At 46.5% G+C, this 16,251-nt stretch overlaps 1 protein-coding gene across 2 annotated transcripts in view; it reads right to left on the bottom strand.

Moving 5' to 3' along the window:
- The window catches only part of LOC144174144 (uncharacterized), an 82,281-nt gene that overhangs the window by 12,029 nt on the left and 54,001 nt on the right, over nucleotides 1–16,251 (bottom strand). For both annotated transcript variants that reach the window (XM_077702636.1, XM_077702637.1), the window contains exon 8: nucleotides 5,242–6,186. In XM_077702636.1, the coding sequence (XP_077558762.1) occupies nucleotides 5,242–6,186 (945 nt within the window). The remainder of the gene's footprint in view (nucleotides 1–5,241; nucleotides 6,187–16,251) is intronic.

Genomic DNA, 16,251 nt, shown 5'->3' with positions numbered 1-16,251 from the left:
ATCATTCTCAAGCGGCTGCAGGAAGTTGTTTGCCCACTGTTGACGCAGGAGTGATGAAATTCCTAACAGCTGCATATGATCTACAAAAAGAGCCTCCTGCTTACATGCCAGAATAGCTTCCGAGAATTATTCGTTCGATAAAGAGTTCTCTAGAATTAGTTTGGCTTTATTAATATGCGCGCTTGCGCATCCATGCACATTTTACAAAGCCCGCGTAGTTGACAAATACTGGGGTTGACAAATTGACAAATACTTCGTGCAGCAAGATGCACGAAGAAGCAGCGTCTGCATCTTCCTATTTCACTAAAAGTAACGCCAAATGGGGACTTGGAAACGTTGACGCACGGACGAGGAAAAAGAAAACAAGCAGTTGAGGGGCGGCAGTCGACATAAGTTCACTTTCGAAACGCGCAAACACAGACTTTTTACATAGTTCGCGATATGCACATTGCTGCAGACATCCCGAAAAAAAAATACAATCAAGAACGTCTGTGTCACGTTGCATTCTCTTCGCTTCAACCTCCTCTCCGCACACGGAATACCACGAAAAACACTGACCAATGAGAAGCGAACAACTTCGCTGTAATATACAAACACTGAGACACATCCATAAGGACAGAACTGTGATCCTTCAAACTTTTATTTCGCTTCAAGTCTACAAGTGAAAATAGGGTCACGATGAACGCGAGTCTCGTGAAGGACCGGAAAGTTTCCATATGTCGCGGGATCATGACAATTGTGCGAAGAAGGGTGTATCGGATTTCTTGCAATGCACAGGACTAAGAGATGAGTGGTGACGCTCCGTATCTTTGATATGATGTGGGGTCGCTTAGGTGAAGCAATTGCCGGCAGTTTTATACAATGATAAGTCTGCCTCATCAAACAAAACCTGCTACTAGTTTTACTACTACTACTACTACTACTACTACTACTACTACTACTACTACTACTACTACTTTTATTGCTACTACTACTGCTACCACTGCTGATAATGCAACTACTACTACTACTACTACTACTACTACTACTATACTATTACTACTACTACCACCACTGCTACTACTATTACTACTATTACTACTACTACTACCTGACGTCATCGTTCATCTGTGACCGGGCCGTTGGGCCGCTGCTCGAAGAAAACATTGCGATGACTGCGGTACCGTCCACCAGTGCAAGGGCTCTCTTCCGAGTCGTCGTCTTCTATGGGAGCGAAAGGCGCATCCACGTATGCCGCTGCTCCGTTATCGCGTTCCACTCTTGAAGACGAAGCTTAAACCTCCTCCAATTTTTTGCAGCGCATCAGAGATAATTTAGGGCAAAAATTGAAACCTCCCATTCCCTACGTTTGCCAAGCGAGAAGTTTTCGTGATTGAGGAGGAACCGTTGGCGGCAGCGCGACGCAACTTGTCACGCAAACAGACGAGGACATTGAGCGGCGGAATGGATGCGATTGTTAATTCCGCTAGGACTCTGATGTGTTGAGCGGCGGAATGGATGCGGTTGTTAATACCGCTAGGACTCTGATGTGTGCGAAACAATTTATTACAAACTAATATTACGACCCGCTGTAGGTATGTACTACACTGGTCGCCGCAAAAACAGTATTTACTATGCCCTCACACAAAGACAAAAAAAATAACACCGGCCAGAAGGCTCCATTACTGCAGTTCACATCTGTTCACTACCACAACAGCTCACAGCTACGATTCCCCACAGCAAATTAAAGGCATTTCTTTCTTTTTTTGTAGGGGCGAACACAGAAACCAACAGAATGAATCTTAAAGTGAGTAAATGAATCTTAAATGAAGCATAAAGTGAGTAGAGCAGTGTAAGGGAAAGGCCTCTTCCCCTAACGCAGACACCTCACGCTGTCTCTTCAGGATTAAGCGCACTCGCCATAGCAGTGAAAACATCGCCTCCTGAGCTATGGCATCACAAGTACAAGGTGCAGAATCGCGAAGAACCATTTCGCGAATCAGTAACAGTTGACGATGAAAGTTGCGTAACATAGGGTGATAATGCGCGATGCAAATAGAGCATGGAATCACATATTTTTCGTTTTTTCACAATTGATATTCATCGCTTTTGAGTAATAAGCTCTCGCTTCTGCATATTAATTAATCTAAATGTTTAGGGCGTTTGTATTGCAGTTTATAATTGATGTTCTGAGTTGTATTTATGCGGCGTTATACGAACAGCCAAAACAAATAACGCGTTCGCGTTGTTTTGCGTTGTGAGATCGTGTAAAGCTGTTTTTAACAAGCCACTCTCCGCAGGGGGCAATGGACAATATAATAAGCTCAGCGCAAAAAGTTTGCTGAAAGGTGGTCACGAAATCAGCTGCGCGCTGTATTGTGTAATTGTTTCGAGCAAGACTCAATAGTAACAGGTAAACAGCACCCTGACAACTAAGAACCGAGTGTCTCTCTTATCGGACATGTATACAGCACCGCTTCAAAGGGGCGACCCGTAATAACAATGTTTTAAATGTTTTTAACCGCAATGGTGTACCTAGATCCTACAGTTATGCGGACAACCTAAGCTCGTTAACTTTAACGTAAGGATGCAGACGACACACAAAGTGTGGTATTCGATTTTACGAACCAAAGCCTGAATATGTGTTGTCGTAAACTTTCAGTGAACATGTGTACAATACATTTAAATTAACCTTCGCAAAAATCGTGTCGTGATTCCGCATGGGTTAAAAATAAACCGAACAGCACATTGTATTCCGTCAGTAATTGAACAAAATGTGTCCATCAGGAAGCAATTTCTGTATGAAAGTGTAAAAACAGAACACTGAACGATTAAGGGTTGTAAATGCTTCGATACTCGTTGAACAGCTGACACCAATTTCAAGCTGCAGCAAAACTAAAAGGACGCACAGGAAAACGTCAAATACAACAACTTACCCCACAAGTGTAGCTTCATGAACCAGTAAAAATACTAACACTTAGCGCGCGGACAATACATGTAACATTGTGCTTTGCAAGAGACAGCAGGGAAGGACACAGAAAGCTTGATGTTCTGTACAGGCAGCGAAATTGTATGGGAAAGAAACACGTAAAAGACAAAAAAAAGATTGACCTTAAGAGAAAAGCACAAAACTTTTAGAGGCACCACAGGTCAAAACCAATTAGGTACTCTTTAATCCTTTCGTTAAAGTGGTTCACCGGGAGATTAGAATTCACTAGCGAACAGAACCCAATCAGAGAAGACAGGTACTTGGTTGTTTAAATATTGTTGAAATAAAGGATGAGCCCCCCCCCCCCTCTCCCCCTTCCGCATCCCTTCTCGCCCTTCCCCCCCCCCCTTTTTCTGATTTCTCATGAAAGCAACATCCTGTGTGAGCCGCTCTGGAAACAAAGTAGTGTAGACGACAGCAATTCTCAAAGTCAAACGCAATAATTCCAAGGGGAAGAAAGGAACGCAATGGGCGAGTGAAATTCCGTTCACCTTTTGCATTCGCTGTCGTTGAAATTTGGGTTTTTACATTAATGTCTGCGTTGGAGATGACTAATTTTATACAGCGCCTTTGTTATACAAAACCCAACTGGTATAAATTTACTTGTGTGCGCAATGATAATCTTCAGTGATAATCAAACCTGCGGATTTTCAGGAAAAAGCGGTGCTAGAATAGTAATTCTTACTAAACAAGAAATCTCTAGACAGATAATGCTAACATGAGAATTGTGAAGCTAGTGTTTTTAGGCGAAACGCTAACTATCCAGAAATGCCAGCAGAAAAGCTGGCATTCATTGTTTAACATCTTTAAGCAGAAGAAGGCCGGTGGAAAGATAAGTAATCATCAGCAGTACATTAAAATTGGCATGTTCTATACGCTGGTTCGAACTGGCTTTTATTAAAACATCATTAGTAACCTGTAAGGCATGAAACAGTTCATTGTAACAACTTATGTCGGTTCTAATGCGCGGCAGCCAGCAGCTGGGGTTACAATGCTTGAATACGAACAACGTGTACTGCTCACGTGCGCTATTGGGCTCTTTCGGGACGGTACCAGGAGATAACGAAAGCTTCCAAACAAATGTAGTCGTGCCTGCCGAGTTCTTTCAAAGACAGAGCACGGCAGCTAGTAGCGATTGGCGAGTACTGGGTAACAATGTTCGCGACGCGTGTGCGAAGCCCATTTACCTGGGTCTGACGGTGGTCCAGATCCCGTCAGATTGGGCCTTCGCGCGTCAAAATTTCAAACAGCTACGCAGCTTTGGCACAGATCACTTATGGAGGCAGCACTATCGGGTGCACTTTGCACCTATGCAGCCACTGGAAATAAAAGCTTCGTAGCGCTGTTGCGGTACTCTTTACGCTTGCTCATTGTTTAATAACATCCATGCTGCGAGGTGTTTTGTTGTATTGTATTTATTCGAATGTTCTTCGACCCAGAACTAATAGCATAATTAATCTTTTTGGCTGCAATTCTTTATAGATATCCGCTATTCAGTACTAAAGGAAGGAAGGAAGGATGTAGAAGGAAGGAAGGAAACCTAACCTGGCTAAAGCCTAGTTTGCTATCCTGCACGTGGGAAAGAGAAAATAGGCAAGAAAGAGAAATGGAAGAATGAATAAAAATTGGAGCAGACACGTACGCCCAGCGCTGAAGCACTAAACGTTAAAGTTCAGTGATTGACACTGGAGGCTTTCAGTCTATAGTCTGGGGTTTAAGTTCGTCGCCCGTAGAAAGCGTAACAGTCCCTTAGTCGCCTTCTGAGCGGATGATGTTTCCATAACATCCTCGTAGGCAACGCGCACGCAACCTTTTTCGAGCTCGTCGAGAAACGCCACAATCATTAAGCATGTGACTGGTTCTTCTATAGTGCTAAAGCCTCGCCTCATCAACGGTAAGTCGGCGTTGGTGGGTTTTCCGAGGTATAGATTACAGCTCACCGGTATTCGCTCAGTTAAGCCAACTGCCTGGCGCGCCAACAAGACAAGGCAAGGCCAAAAGCCGCTCCCAAGGGGAAGTCGTAATCATTCTCCAAAATAAATGACCTTGAAAGGGGTCTTTTTGTTTCACACTGCAGATGTCGAAGAAGAGTGGGGCTTAGATGGAGAAATGAACGGATTTCCCCACCCCGACAAAACTTCTTCCGAAGCCTTTCTTTGAAACGACTATTTTACGACGATCGATTGCTTTTATCTCCGATTTATCTGATTGAGCGGACGATGGCAATTTCAGAGAAGAATGCGTTGGTATAAAAGCTCAGTGTAGAGCCTCACCGTTCACGGCTGTAGTCCTCCTCTGCCGGGCGTTTCAAATCGGGCCTGCTGTGTTCGTAATTGTCGTACGAAGAAGACCTTGGGCTCTGTGCCGACTCCCTCGGCGTCTGACGCACATCCCTGGCCGTCCTCTCCCTCCGATCGTAATCGTCGTCGGGCTCGCGTCGCAGCCGAGCGGCTTCATTCGGCTGCTGCTGTCTGCCGCGCGATTCGTAATTGTCCCAGCGGCCTCCCTGGTTTGAAGGTGCCTGTCTCTCGTCCCGTGCCCTCGCGTCGCCATCGTACTCGTACTCCGATCGCCTCGACTTGTCCGCTCTCCTGGGCTCGTACCCGTCGTCCTGGCGCCTTTGTCCACCCGCCTCCCCATCGAGCAGCCTGCGGTCGTTGTAGGCCCTCCTTCGAGCCTCCTCGTCTTGCGCCTTCGAGTAGTAGTTGTGTCGGTTGTCACCTCCGTAGGGTCTTACGCCGGCCCCGTAGCCTTCTGCAGGCTCCGGCGGCGCTGATGGCCTGTAGTCTCGCCTGAGTCCTGTCCCGTGCTCCTGGTATCGAGACTCCCTGTACTTGTAGTCGGCCACGTCCTCCTCGTCCGGTCTACCCGACGGAGGGTTTTCGGTCGCGTACTCCCTGCGAGCGTACTCCTTCATGGCGTACTCCTGGTTAACGCGGCTTTCTCGGGGGGACCGGTCGTGGGATTGCAGGAAACCCCTGTTGGTGGCATCAAGGGCGCGAGACTCCCTCCAACCGTCTTCCACACGCGGGTCTTCTCTGGTCCTCGGCTGCTGGGGAGCGGACCGGGGTTCAGAACGGCCGCGGTGCTGGACCGGAGGTTGAGGGTCGCGCTCGTCGACTTTCCTCTCAGCGCTCCGGTCACGCGGCTGGTGTTCGAGTCCCCGTGGCGGCCTGGAGTCTATCGCATTGGTCTTGCCATTCCGCGCGTCCGGAGTCCTGGTGAAAAAAAAAAAAAAAAAAGTGCCCGGTGGGACAAGAAATGAGGCAATTTTTAGGAAACAGTTGGCACAGTTAGCGAGTTTACGGTGCAGAACAAAGCTCCCAACGTACAATAAAGTGGACCATGCAAATGAGGCCAGGCATATTATCTATAGTTGTAGGGCAACAGGTCATTCTTGGGGAAAGTACGAAAGTAACACAGAAACCAGCGAAATTGGCATGTAGTTGAGCAGCAGGCTGATTGCGATTAGTTCGCTGAGTTAAGGCGGTGATTTGGGCTGGTTGGTTTATAATTCAGATAATCCAACACAGCGCTTACAGGACACACAGGACAGGGCCTTGTGTGGTCACTTGTCCTGTGTGTTGCCTCTGTTTCGAATTATCAACAGCGAAGGTAATTTAGCAATTTGTTGATCCCGGCGTTCCACAAAACTCAGTATAACAGCATGAAGTAAAGAAATCACCGGCACCGGCAGGATTCAAGCCTGTGTCTGGTAGATCAATGGAGTTAGAGTCGGTCGTCTTACCCACTCGGCTACGGCCGCGAACTAGTACATGTGGAACGGCTTGTTCACTCGGCTGTGACTGTGGGGAGCGGAATCACGCCACCTGCTCGGCACAGAACACGTGATAGGCTACACGTTGCACCTGCGGGTGCCTAGTTGAAGTGCGCGCGTTCCGTTCGTTCGTTCTGTTCTTTGATTTGCTTCTTCGGCGTTATAGCAACACGGATGGAGCAAAAGTCGTTGCGGCAGCGAGGGAGAAGCAAATCGGCTGAAATCGTCGGCTGAAAGCTTCGCGACGGCCGTGAAGGTTGCGTACAGTTTGGCTACTTTCAAGTCTTACACGTTAGTGTGGGCTTCCTTAATTTTTCTAGTTAGCTGAATTTGCCTAACTGATTAATTTCGTTTGATTATGTCAAAATATTATCTTTGTTATGTTGGTCAATTAGTTATGGAAGCTTTGTAGTTCTGAGATATGAGAGCCATGTGGTGCGATCCCAATTAACTAAGGTAATTTCGAGTCATCTCGTGTTTTTCTCCTTAGTCTTTGTTATCGGTTCAATGAAAGGAAGGTGACTTTTAAGCCTACATTTTTACTACCTGCATGCAAGACCAACTTTTTCGGTGTGTTGTGTGTGTCCCGGTCAGCGGGTCAAGCTCTGCAGATAAAATAAGCTTCTGGCTTTGGGCTACAAATGATAATCTTAACAATGTTTTAAAAGTTACCGACTACCTTTGTTATCTTTTGGCACGTTTGTTCGTCGGCATGACAACCAATATATTACAGTTGAAACTCGATCTAACGTAGCTACCGGTAACCGCGGATTTGTTCAATAAATCAAGAAATTCGTAAAATAGGAACTGTCATTTTACAATCAGGAGATTCTTAAATCCGATGTTTGAGGGAGGCCCATCCCAGCAGCTTCCATGACATCGTAATAACTGCGGCTGCGGCGCTCACCTGCCGGTAAATTAGCAATGCGGTGAAGCCCTCGATGAAAACAATAACGCTAAAACGCCAGGGATTCTGAGGGACACTAATGAATTAAAAACGAATATCCGTCACGGAAGTGACGCCAGTACAACGAAGCAAGCGGCCTGTAAAGGGTGCACCCCTGCACACAGGGTCGTCTTGCGGGGAAGCAACCTTTAGAACTAATGAGTACTAAATGAAGCATAGAGCTCTGTGGGGGTATAACAAGTATGAAGTAGTAAGATGAATGTGGAGAGGAGTAATGGTTCCGGGTCTCACGTTTGCGAATGCTGTACTCTGCCTAAAATGAGACGTTCTATCAGGCCTTGAAGTAAACCAGAGAACGGTAGGACGTTTGGCCTTAGGAGCGCATGGAAAAACAACTAACGAAGCAGTTCAGGGAGATATGGGCTGGGCGTCGTTTGAAGTTAGAGAAGCTCAGAGTAAAATATGCTTTGAGATGAGGTTGAGGGCAATGGATCAACGAAGGTGGGCAGCTAAGGTTTTTAGGTACCTATACTTGAAAAGCGTGGACACGCAGTGGTTAAGAAAGACTAGAAGGCTAACGATGAAATACGGAAAGAACAGTGGAGAATCCAAAACAGCCAAGGTAACCAAAAAAGAGGCAAGGCAGATTGAAACGAATAAATGGAGGGGAAAAAATGGAAGGAAAAACGTAGTTAGAAATGTACAGGGCTGAGAAATTGAACTTCAGAAAGGAAAATTTCTACGATACTTCCCAGGGCAGTGCTTTGCTTTTTGAGGCTAGAGCAGGTTGCCTGCGAACTAAGAGTTTTGTGGGGAAGTATTCACAAAATGATGGGGTATGCGTGGTATGCGGAAAAGAAACAGAAACTATGCGGCACATAGTGTTAGAATGTGAGGGTATCCATCCAAATCTACATGAAGGGAATATTGGGCTTTCAGAAGCCCTAGGATTTAAGGGTATCACAGAGGAAGTTAACATCGAGGCTGTCGAGGGGACGAAAAGAAGATTAGAATGCTGGTGGACGAAAAGCAGAGAGGGGAATATTGCCTAGGACAGTTACCACCTGTAACAGGGGAAAAAAGTATTACGAGCCTAATAAGCTTTAGTGCCTGCCCTAAGCAGCGCTAGTATTAAACCAAGAGTGTAAAACATGATTATATTAGTCCTTTTTGGTAAGATGACATGTCATCACCCCGCTTCAAAGGGGAGACCAATAGCAATCATCATCATCATCAGTACGTTATACTTAGGGTTGCTCGTTTTCAGGTTTTATATTTTAGCACGAGAGTGATTCATGCCGCGATACACCAAGATTTCACTGACGTCATATCCGTCACAAAAATGACGCCAGTACACCTTTGCCGAAGCGAACCGCCAGCAGGACGTCGATCGCCAAGCACACCCACAAGACAGCCGCCGACCCGCATATCATGCTCAGCTGCAGATTTCGCTGGACACATCACTTTCGTATTTTAGTGATTCCTATGACTGAGGAATCAACCACAGTTTCTTTTTCATCGCGTAGCGGAATAATCTTCCTTGAGTTCTGACGAAACACATTCTTATTTTTTGTTATGTGTTTGTTTATCGAAATATTTCGTTAAATCAGAAATGACACTAAATCTACTCTGCTAGTGTGAGTTCATAAAAGCATACATCCGGATAGGCACCTGCGGGGGTATCCGACTTTCTTTATTAGATCGAAAAATTCGAAAGATCAGGTTTCGTTATATCAAGTTTTGATTGTATATCCTTGTGTTGATATCGCAGCCTGAAACACGAGATAAGTGCTATAGTGTAATGTATTATGCTGTGGTTCCTTTAAAATTGTGAGATGGTCGGCATTAACCCCACAGTTAAAGAATAACGAAGGCAGAAACCACTGCATTGATTGCTCACGCAGCGCGAAGCATTTATTAGTTTACCAACGAAGGACGCGACTGAAAGATCGCTTCCCTACACAGCCATAGGCTCCACATGCAAGAAAAGATGTTGGTAGTCATTCGTATGCTCTGGCGTTAAATTTCAGGAACAGGCAGAAGAAACACCGTGGACGTCTATTTTTTAACAAAAATTGAACCTCGCTGTGACATCCGAAGTTCTCTTTCTTTATTCAACGCAAGACGAGAAAAAATTTTGCGAAGAAATTGGAAATATTTCTAGTTGTAACTGTATTTCCACAGGAACGACAGCGCAGCAGCTGCGCCGAATCGCGGAGTGGCTTCTTGTGCCCCCTCCCTCTCTCCCCGTTCCCCATACCCTATCATTCCATATTGCGATCGCCCGCACCCCGAAAGAAGCAGCAGCAGTGTGGGAGCGGCGGAGTGCCCGTGTGCTAGAGAATGTACTGTGGTGTTCGGAAGTTGCCGGTCCCAGAGATGATGCCCTAGCAACAGAACTGCGACGGGTACGACGACCTCTATGGAAATCGTACTGCTATACAGTAGAACCCCGCTATTACGTTAATCAGTCCTGCCTTTTCCCGACTGCTATGTTTTTGTTGTCTAGTCCCGGCGCAGCTCACATGGAGTGCCATGTATTAAAATCCTCACTGCTACGTTGTGGCTCAAAGTACGTTCCCGGAACATTCGTCGCAACGTGCAACTCCGAAACAACCCGGGCCACATGCGCGGACCACCATTTCTACGTTTGACCAGCCTTGGCCAGGCCTGGCTATGGAACTGACTGCATGAAGCCGCACGCCGGTGCGATTCGTCACCACCATATGGCCCTATGTTACTCTATGCTGTTACCATCATCACCGCGCTTACAACGGAAGTTTCACTTCGGAATGCCGGAAGGGCATGTTTGCCATGAAAGCACCACCACAAGAATACCACGCGCTCTCGTCCTCATCGTACTCATCGGGTTTAGAGCGCAAACACGCGCTAGAGAAGGAGTATGCTGCGCTGCTTTGTTATGCTGACGTTGCGTTCTTCGTTGGGTTTAGCCAGGCATCGGTGCTTTGCTGTTGTGTTATCGGTTTTGTTTCGTATCTCCGTTAGTTTATAGGAAGTTCCCATGTCTACCTCTTCTCCCGGCCAGGGGTCCTCTCCCTGGCCGGCTAATCTCTTGGCGCAGGACCTGCCTCTGGATTCCTTCCTGGAGAATGGCGTGACGGCTGTTCCGGTGGCGATGGTCCCGACCAATGGTGGGGCAATCAGGTTAAAAAAATTCAAGACCATCCAAAAAGACCTGCAAGCCGCAAGTGAGCACTTCAGGAGCGTTAAGGAGGGTCGGCCGTACGGAAAGGGCAGAATTATCTGCAAGTCATCAGATAAGGCCTACTTGGTTGATCTGCTGAAAGTCTCGTCGTTTGCTTCTTTTCCCGTAAGGCCTTTTGTCTCCTCTCATCTTGCGTGTACTAAAGGGATTGTCCGCGGAGTTGACGTGGACATTTCACCAAGTGAGCTCCTTGAGCAGTGTCTGGATGCCGGTGTGATCGCGGTGTACCGCTGCTCTCATGTGGTGGACAATGTCCGCACCCCTACGGAATCAGTGATAGCCACATTTGCGGGCTCCTCATGCCCTGCAGAAATCAGTCTGGCCCCTGATCTACAGAGTTGAGCCTTTGTCCCTCCGTCCTCGCCAATGCCAGAACTGCTGGCGCTATGAGCACACTGCAGGAACTTGTAAATCCTCCACTCGCTGCTGCAATTGCGGGACCGATCATTCCGCTAGCCAGTGTACTGCGGATGGAGTTACATGCTGCCTCTGTCGAGCTGCTCATCCAGCGGACTACTTGAACTGCCCAGCCCGGGAAACGGAAGTCAGGGTCTTGGATGTGCTGTAAAAGCGCTGTTGTTCCTGCTCAGAAGCGGCAAATACAGTCAAAGAGAGAGCTTATGGGTATGCAGGTGCTACCGCCCGCCACACCCCAACCAATGAGGCTTTTCTTGCAAAAGCAATAGCACTGGCACTGAAAGAGGTGTTGCCTGAGGTTTCGGGACAAATGGTCTTGTCGGTGACGGAACAGGTTTCGAACCTTTTGTCTGCTCAGACACAATAAATTGTGCAAGTCCTGTCTTTGCCTGTGTCGGTTTCCCAGAAGCTGGCGTGCTCGCAGCCTTTGTCCACAACTAACAGGGGTCAAACGTCTCAGGCTTCAGGGGTTCGAGGGGAGAACCTCGCGAGGAACCCTCCATCGATAAGCTCCCTCCAGACGGCTACCTCCCAACGAGGCTATTAGCCCGGCTCTGATGACCGCCTCAACACACCAGGTTTCGGCTCCTTCGGCTTCTGTGGTTTCACAGGGTCAGTCTTCCTCCCCAGCTCTTGATGTAGATTGTGAGTTTGAAATGGAACTAGAGCTACCAGCTGCTTCGATAAGTAAACAGGCAACTTCATCGCTTTCGCAACAATCCACTTCCACCACAGAATCGAAATCCGAAAAAGCTAAAAAGGGCCAAACAGAAATTAAGCTTAAAGAAAGCATTTTGGAGGCAGCCATGGCTGCTATTCATTCCCCATAATGTCCCGTCGGGTTCTTCAATGGAATTGTCGTTCCATAATTGCGGCTCTCACAGATATTAAATGTCTCATTAACTGTCAATGTCTTGATATTATTCTCCTTCAAGAATCTTGGCTGTCCAAGGAGAAGCCATTCACTCTTCCAGATTTTCGCGTGTTTAGATTAGATAGGGCGACCCGAGGAGGTGGATTATTGATTCTGGTATCATCCAAATTTTGCCACAAAGCCAAACTATTTTCAGTCGTTGTCACCGGACTGCGAACAGCTGTCGATTCATATGTGCCTCCCTGGATGCGTTTCTTTTTATTTAGTTAATGCATATTTCCCTAGCGGAGTGACTACCACAGGTCCCCTAGATCTTGCTATTTCGTCGAGTAAAAAAACCTCGTGATCACCGGTGACTTCAACTCATATCACGTGAGTTGGGGCTTTAAAACAGATACCCGTGGCTGGTGATTGTTAGACTGGACGTCCACCAATAACCTTCTTTGTTACAACACGGGTAGTGCGACATTTGTCCGGAGCCGAATGCGATCTGTCTTCGATTTAAAATTTTCAAAGGGCGTTTAAGTCTCTTCGTGGAGTACTGTCGATTGCCCGACTACTAGCGACCACATACCGGTAGTTTTTCATGTAGCTGTCTCCCCAAGTACACCGGAACCGGTATTGCGGACGTTGGTAAATTACGAAGTTATGAAAAAGAAATTGCATTCGGCTATCATATCGCTCCCGAATGAGTCTAAGGAAAATAGGGCTATGAAGGTAACAGCCGCATTAAAAATTCACTGAAGAAGTCTGAATTCATTGTTGCTTTTGCCAAGAGAGAAGGTATAAGCCCCTGGTGGGATCAGGACTGTTCGAGAGATTATCGGCGTTTGAAGGCAGCGTGGAAGAAGTTCATTCATAATCAGAGTCCCGATAACTGGTCAAATTTTAAATATTACTCAGCTATTTTCCGCCGAACAATCTCTACGGCTAAGCAACTACATCATTCGCATTGTTTCTCGGCGCTTTCAGATACAAAAAAAACAGACGTTCTCTCTTTGATTTCTTGCGTAAGCGCAAGAGTTTAAATAATCGCAGTAATGATGTTTCAGTCGTGGAAATGTCTGATGAAATCATGAATTCAATCGAAAAGGCCACCCAGGACTTACAAATCCGGTTCTCACCTACCCTATGACCCATTGTCGTAGAAAGTATACCAGTTGTAGACTCCTCCCCTATCACGATGGGAGAGATGGTGGATGTCGTTATGCGGCTGCCGGGAGCCTCCCCGGGGCCAGATGGAGTTTCTACTCCCGCGATAAAACTTTTGTTTGAGGAATCTCCTGACGATCTGGTGACTATCATAAATACTTCACTGGAAAAATAATGGATTTCTGCAGATTGGAAAATCGCAAAAATTTTACCCCTTCTAAAGAACCCCAGCCTAGGTGTTATTCCGGACAATATTCGCCCAATTGCACTAACTAGCAACCTAGACAAATTGATAGAGAGAATTTTGTATGGCCGTTTAGTCCAGCTTTTGTCCAGTAAAAATATTCTTAGCCCGCATCAAATCGGCTTCTGTCCGGATTGCTCCATTTGGTCTGCCCATGTTGACCTGGAGAGCCGTATTCAGTTTGCGCGCAGAAATAAACAGGTATGCGCACTCGTCACGCTGGATGTTGCTAAAGCGTGTGACAGCGTTGAATACAGCGTACTGCTAGCCAAACTTAAAGAATGGGGGCTACCCAAGTAAATCCTTTCATGGATTCAACAATTTTTAATTGGACGCAAGTTCTTTTGCTCGAAAAACGGCTTTAAATCATCGACTTTATACCAGACAAGGGGCGTCCCCCAAGGCTCGGTGCTTTCTCCCATCCTATTTAAAGTACTAATGAGCTCAATTCCAATAAATCAGGAAGTCTGTACTTATGTTTACGCTGACGACATAGCCTTTTTCTCTGCTGCTTAGGACACTCATGTTCTTTATCAAATGCTACAGACATATTTGTTTTCCATCGAAAGAGGGTTAACAAACATAAATTTCAACATTAGCGTCAATAAGAGCGCTGTTATTGTGTTTCCAGTATCTGCTCCGGTTACCCCCTGCCTGACGTATTGGGAGGCGACTATCACTCAGGGGGAATCCCTGAAGTATTTGGGTGTAATATATGATAATACAATGGATTGGCGCCTTCGTATACCATATCCTGACCAAGGGGAACGGGCACTTCGACTGTTGCGGAGACGCAGCAATAGGAGTTTTGGAATAAGAAGGGACACTTTACTTTTCATTTTCAGGGGGTACATGCGTCCCATTTTAGAGTTTGGCTGTGCCCTCTTTTCCCGTTCACCAGATTACAAACTCAGAAAGCTTATTATGTTGGAGCATCGTGCACTGAGATTGTGCCTCGGCCTCCCAAGGTGCGTGGCCAATAACATCTTGTGTTTGGAGGCCCGCATGCCATGCCCGGAGTTTCGGTTTAGGCTACTAACAGCACTGACGGTTATGAGGATTTCTGAATCCCCACAGAGCAGATATTTTTCATTGATGGTTGCTCAGCCGGCACTCTTTTTCAGCTCTTGGTGGCCTCGGTACATTCTTACACAGTGTGTTTACGCCCAGACGTTAGAGTATCTATATTCCCACAGTACTGACAATGCCCTGTGATGTTCCTCCTGCGCCTTTAACTTTCCATAATATTTTCCCCAGTAACGCTAAAATGCTTACGTCGCGATTTGTAACAGGAATACTGAACGACCATTTGGCAAGCTTTAAGGATTATGCAATAGTGGCAACAGATGCATCCCAGCGTGAGGAGCGAGCAGGTGTGGGAATTTTTAGTCCTCACCTTAACTGGTCAGTCTCGCTGCGTTTACCTGATTTCACACCGATATTTCAAGCCGTATTCTGGCCTTAAAAGAAGTACCTCCGCAGCACTTTAATGTAGCAATAATTACTGACTCCTTATCGGTTTGTTCTGCATTGTCTTCACCCAAAAATTCCGCTCTTATTCGTACATTCAACTTTCCTGTACCTTCCCATTTGCGGGACGTCTGCCTCATTTGGGTTCCAGGTCACAAAGGGTTGCAGCTTAATGAACAGGCTGATTCCTTGACGCGATCGTCGTTGGATGGCCCTCCAGTTGACCTATGCACTATTCCCTTTATTTTAGCAGGAGCAACGTTTTGTACCTACCAACGCCTAGCAAGAGTGCAGGAAGGGATCATCACTAATTTTGAAGATTTTGTCCATTTAAAACATAATTGGAATACCCGTTTTTGTGAATGTCGTCAATGCGAGGTAACGTTAACTACCTTCAGATGTCGAGTCCCCCAACTCAACTTTTATATGCACCGGGCTGGTCGAGCCTCCTCCTCCCGATGTGCTGTCTGCGGTGATCAGGAGACTTTAGAGCACTTCCTATTGCATTGCCGCGGTTTTTCAATGATGAGGCAACGTCATCTTGCCATGCCATTGCGACGAATTGGTCTGCCTATTTCCATGCCCGTACTACTATCTTTTGGGGCCACATCACTGGCATATTGTCACCGAGGGGTGGCTAGCCATTCATGCATACGTTTCCGAGACCAGGCGCCTGCCCCGTTAGCTTTGATTCTTGCATCTACTTTTTCCGGTCCAAAAATCTCAGCTGTTCTATCCCAAACTCTACTTACAACTTTCAACCAATTCTGTTTTCTCTCTTTCTGCGTATAAATCGCTAGGTTTATAATTTTCCGGTGTTTTAAGCCGGCGCATTAGCCCTTCTCATGCCCGATTCCTGGCCAATCCCCCACGTGGGTATGTTCCAAGTCACCAGGAACAACAACAACAACAACAACATCATCATCATCATCATCATCATCATCATCATGCGCTTAAAGCTTTGAGAACATTGTTGAAATTGCAAACACGAACTTAGTCATGCCAAGGTGGCGTCGCGAAAACGAGCAGTGCTTTCCCTTCAGGAAAAGCTTGACGTAGTAAACGCAGTAGACAGCGCGGAAGAGAGCTTGCATTGCCCCGCGGGGCGTTTTCCAGCGATCGCAAAAAAGCGGCAATCTTGCATTCGCAAGTTTTTTAAGGTTCGAAATCCAAAGTTGCAGGAATACATGGTTTCAAGTCAAAGCTACACTGTTT

Source organism: Haemaphysalis longicornis, unplaced genomic scaffold (assembly GCF_048455015.1).
Source record: "Haemaphysalis longicornis isolate Haplotype H1 unplaced genomic scaffold, Haemaphysalis longicornis Haplotype H1 scaffold_3, whole genome shotgun sequence".
Lineage (NCBI taxonomy): Eukaryota > Metazoa > Arthropoda > Arachnida > Ixodida > Ixodidae > Haemaphysalis > Haemaphysalis longicornis.
This window is presented reverse-complemented; position numbering and strand designations above follow the sequence as displayed.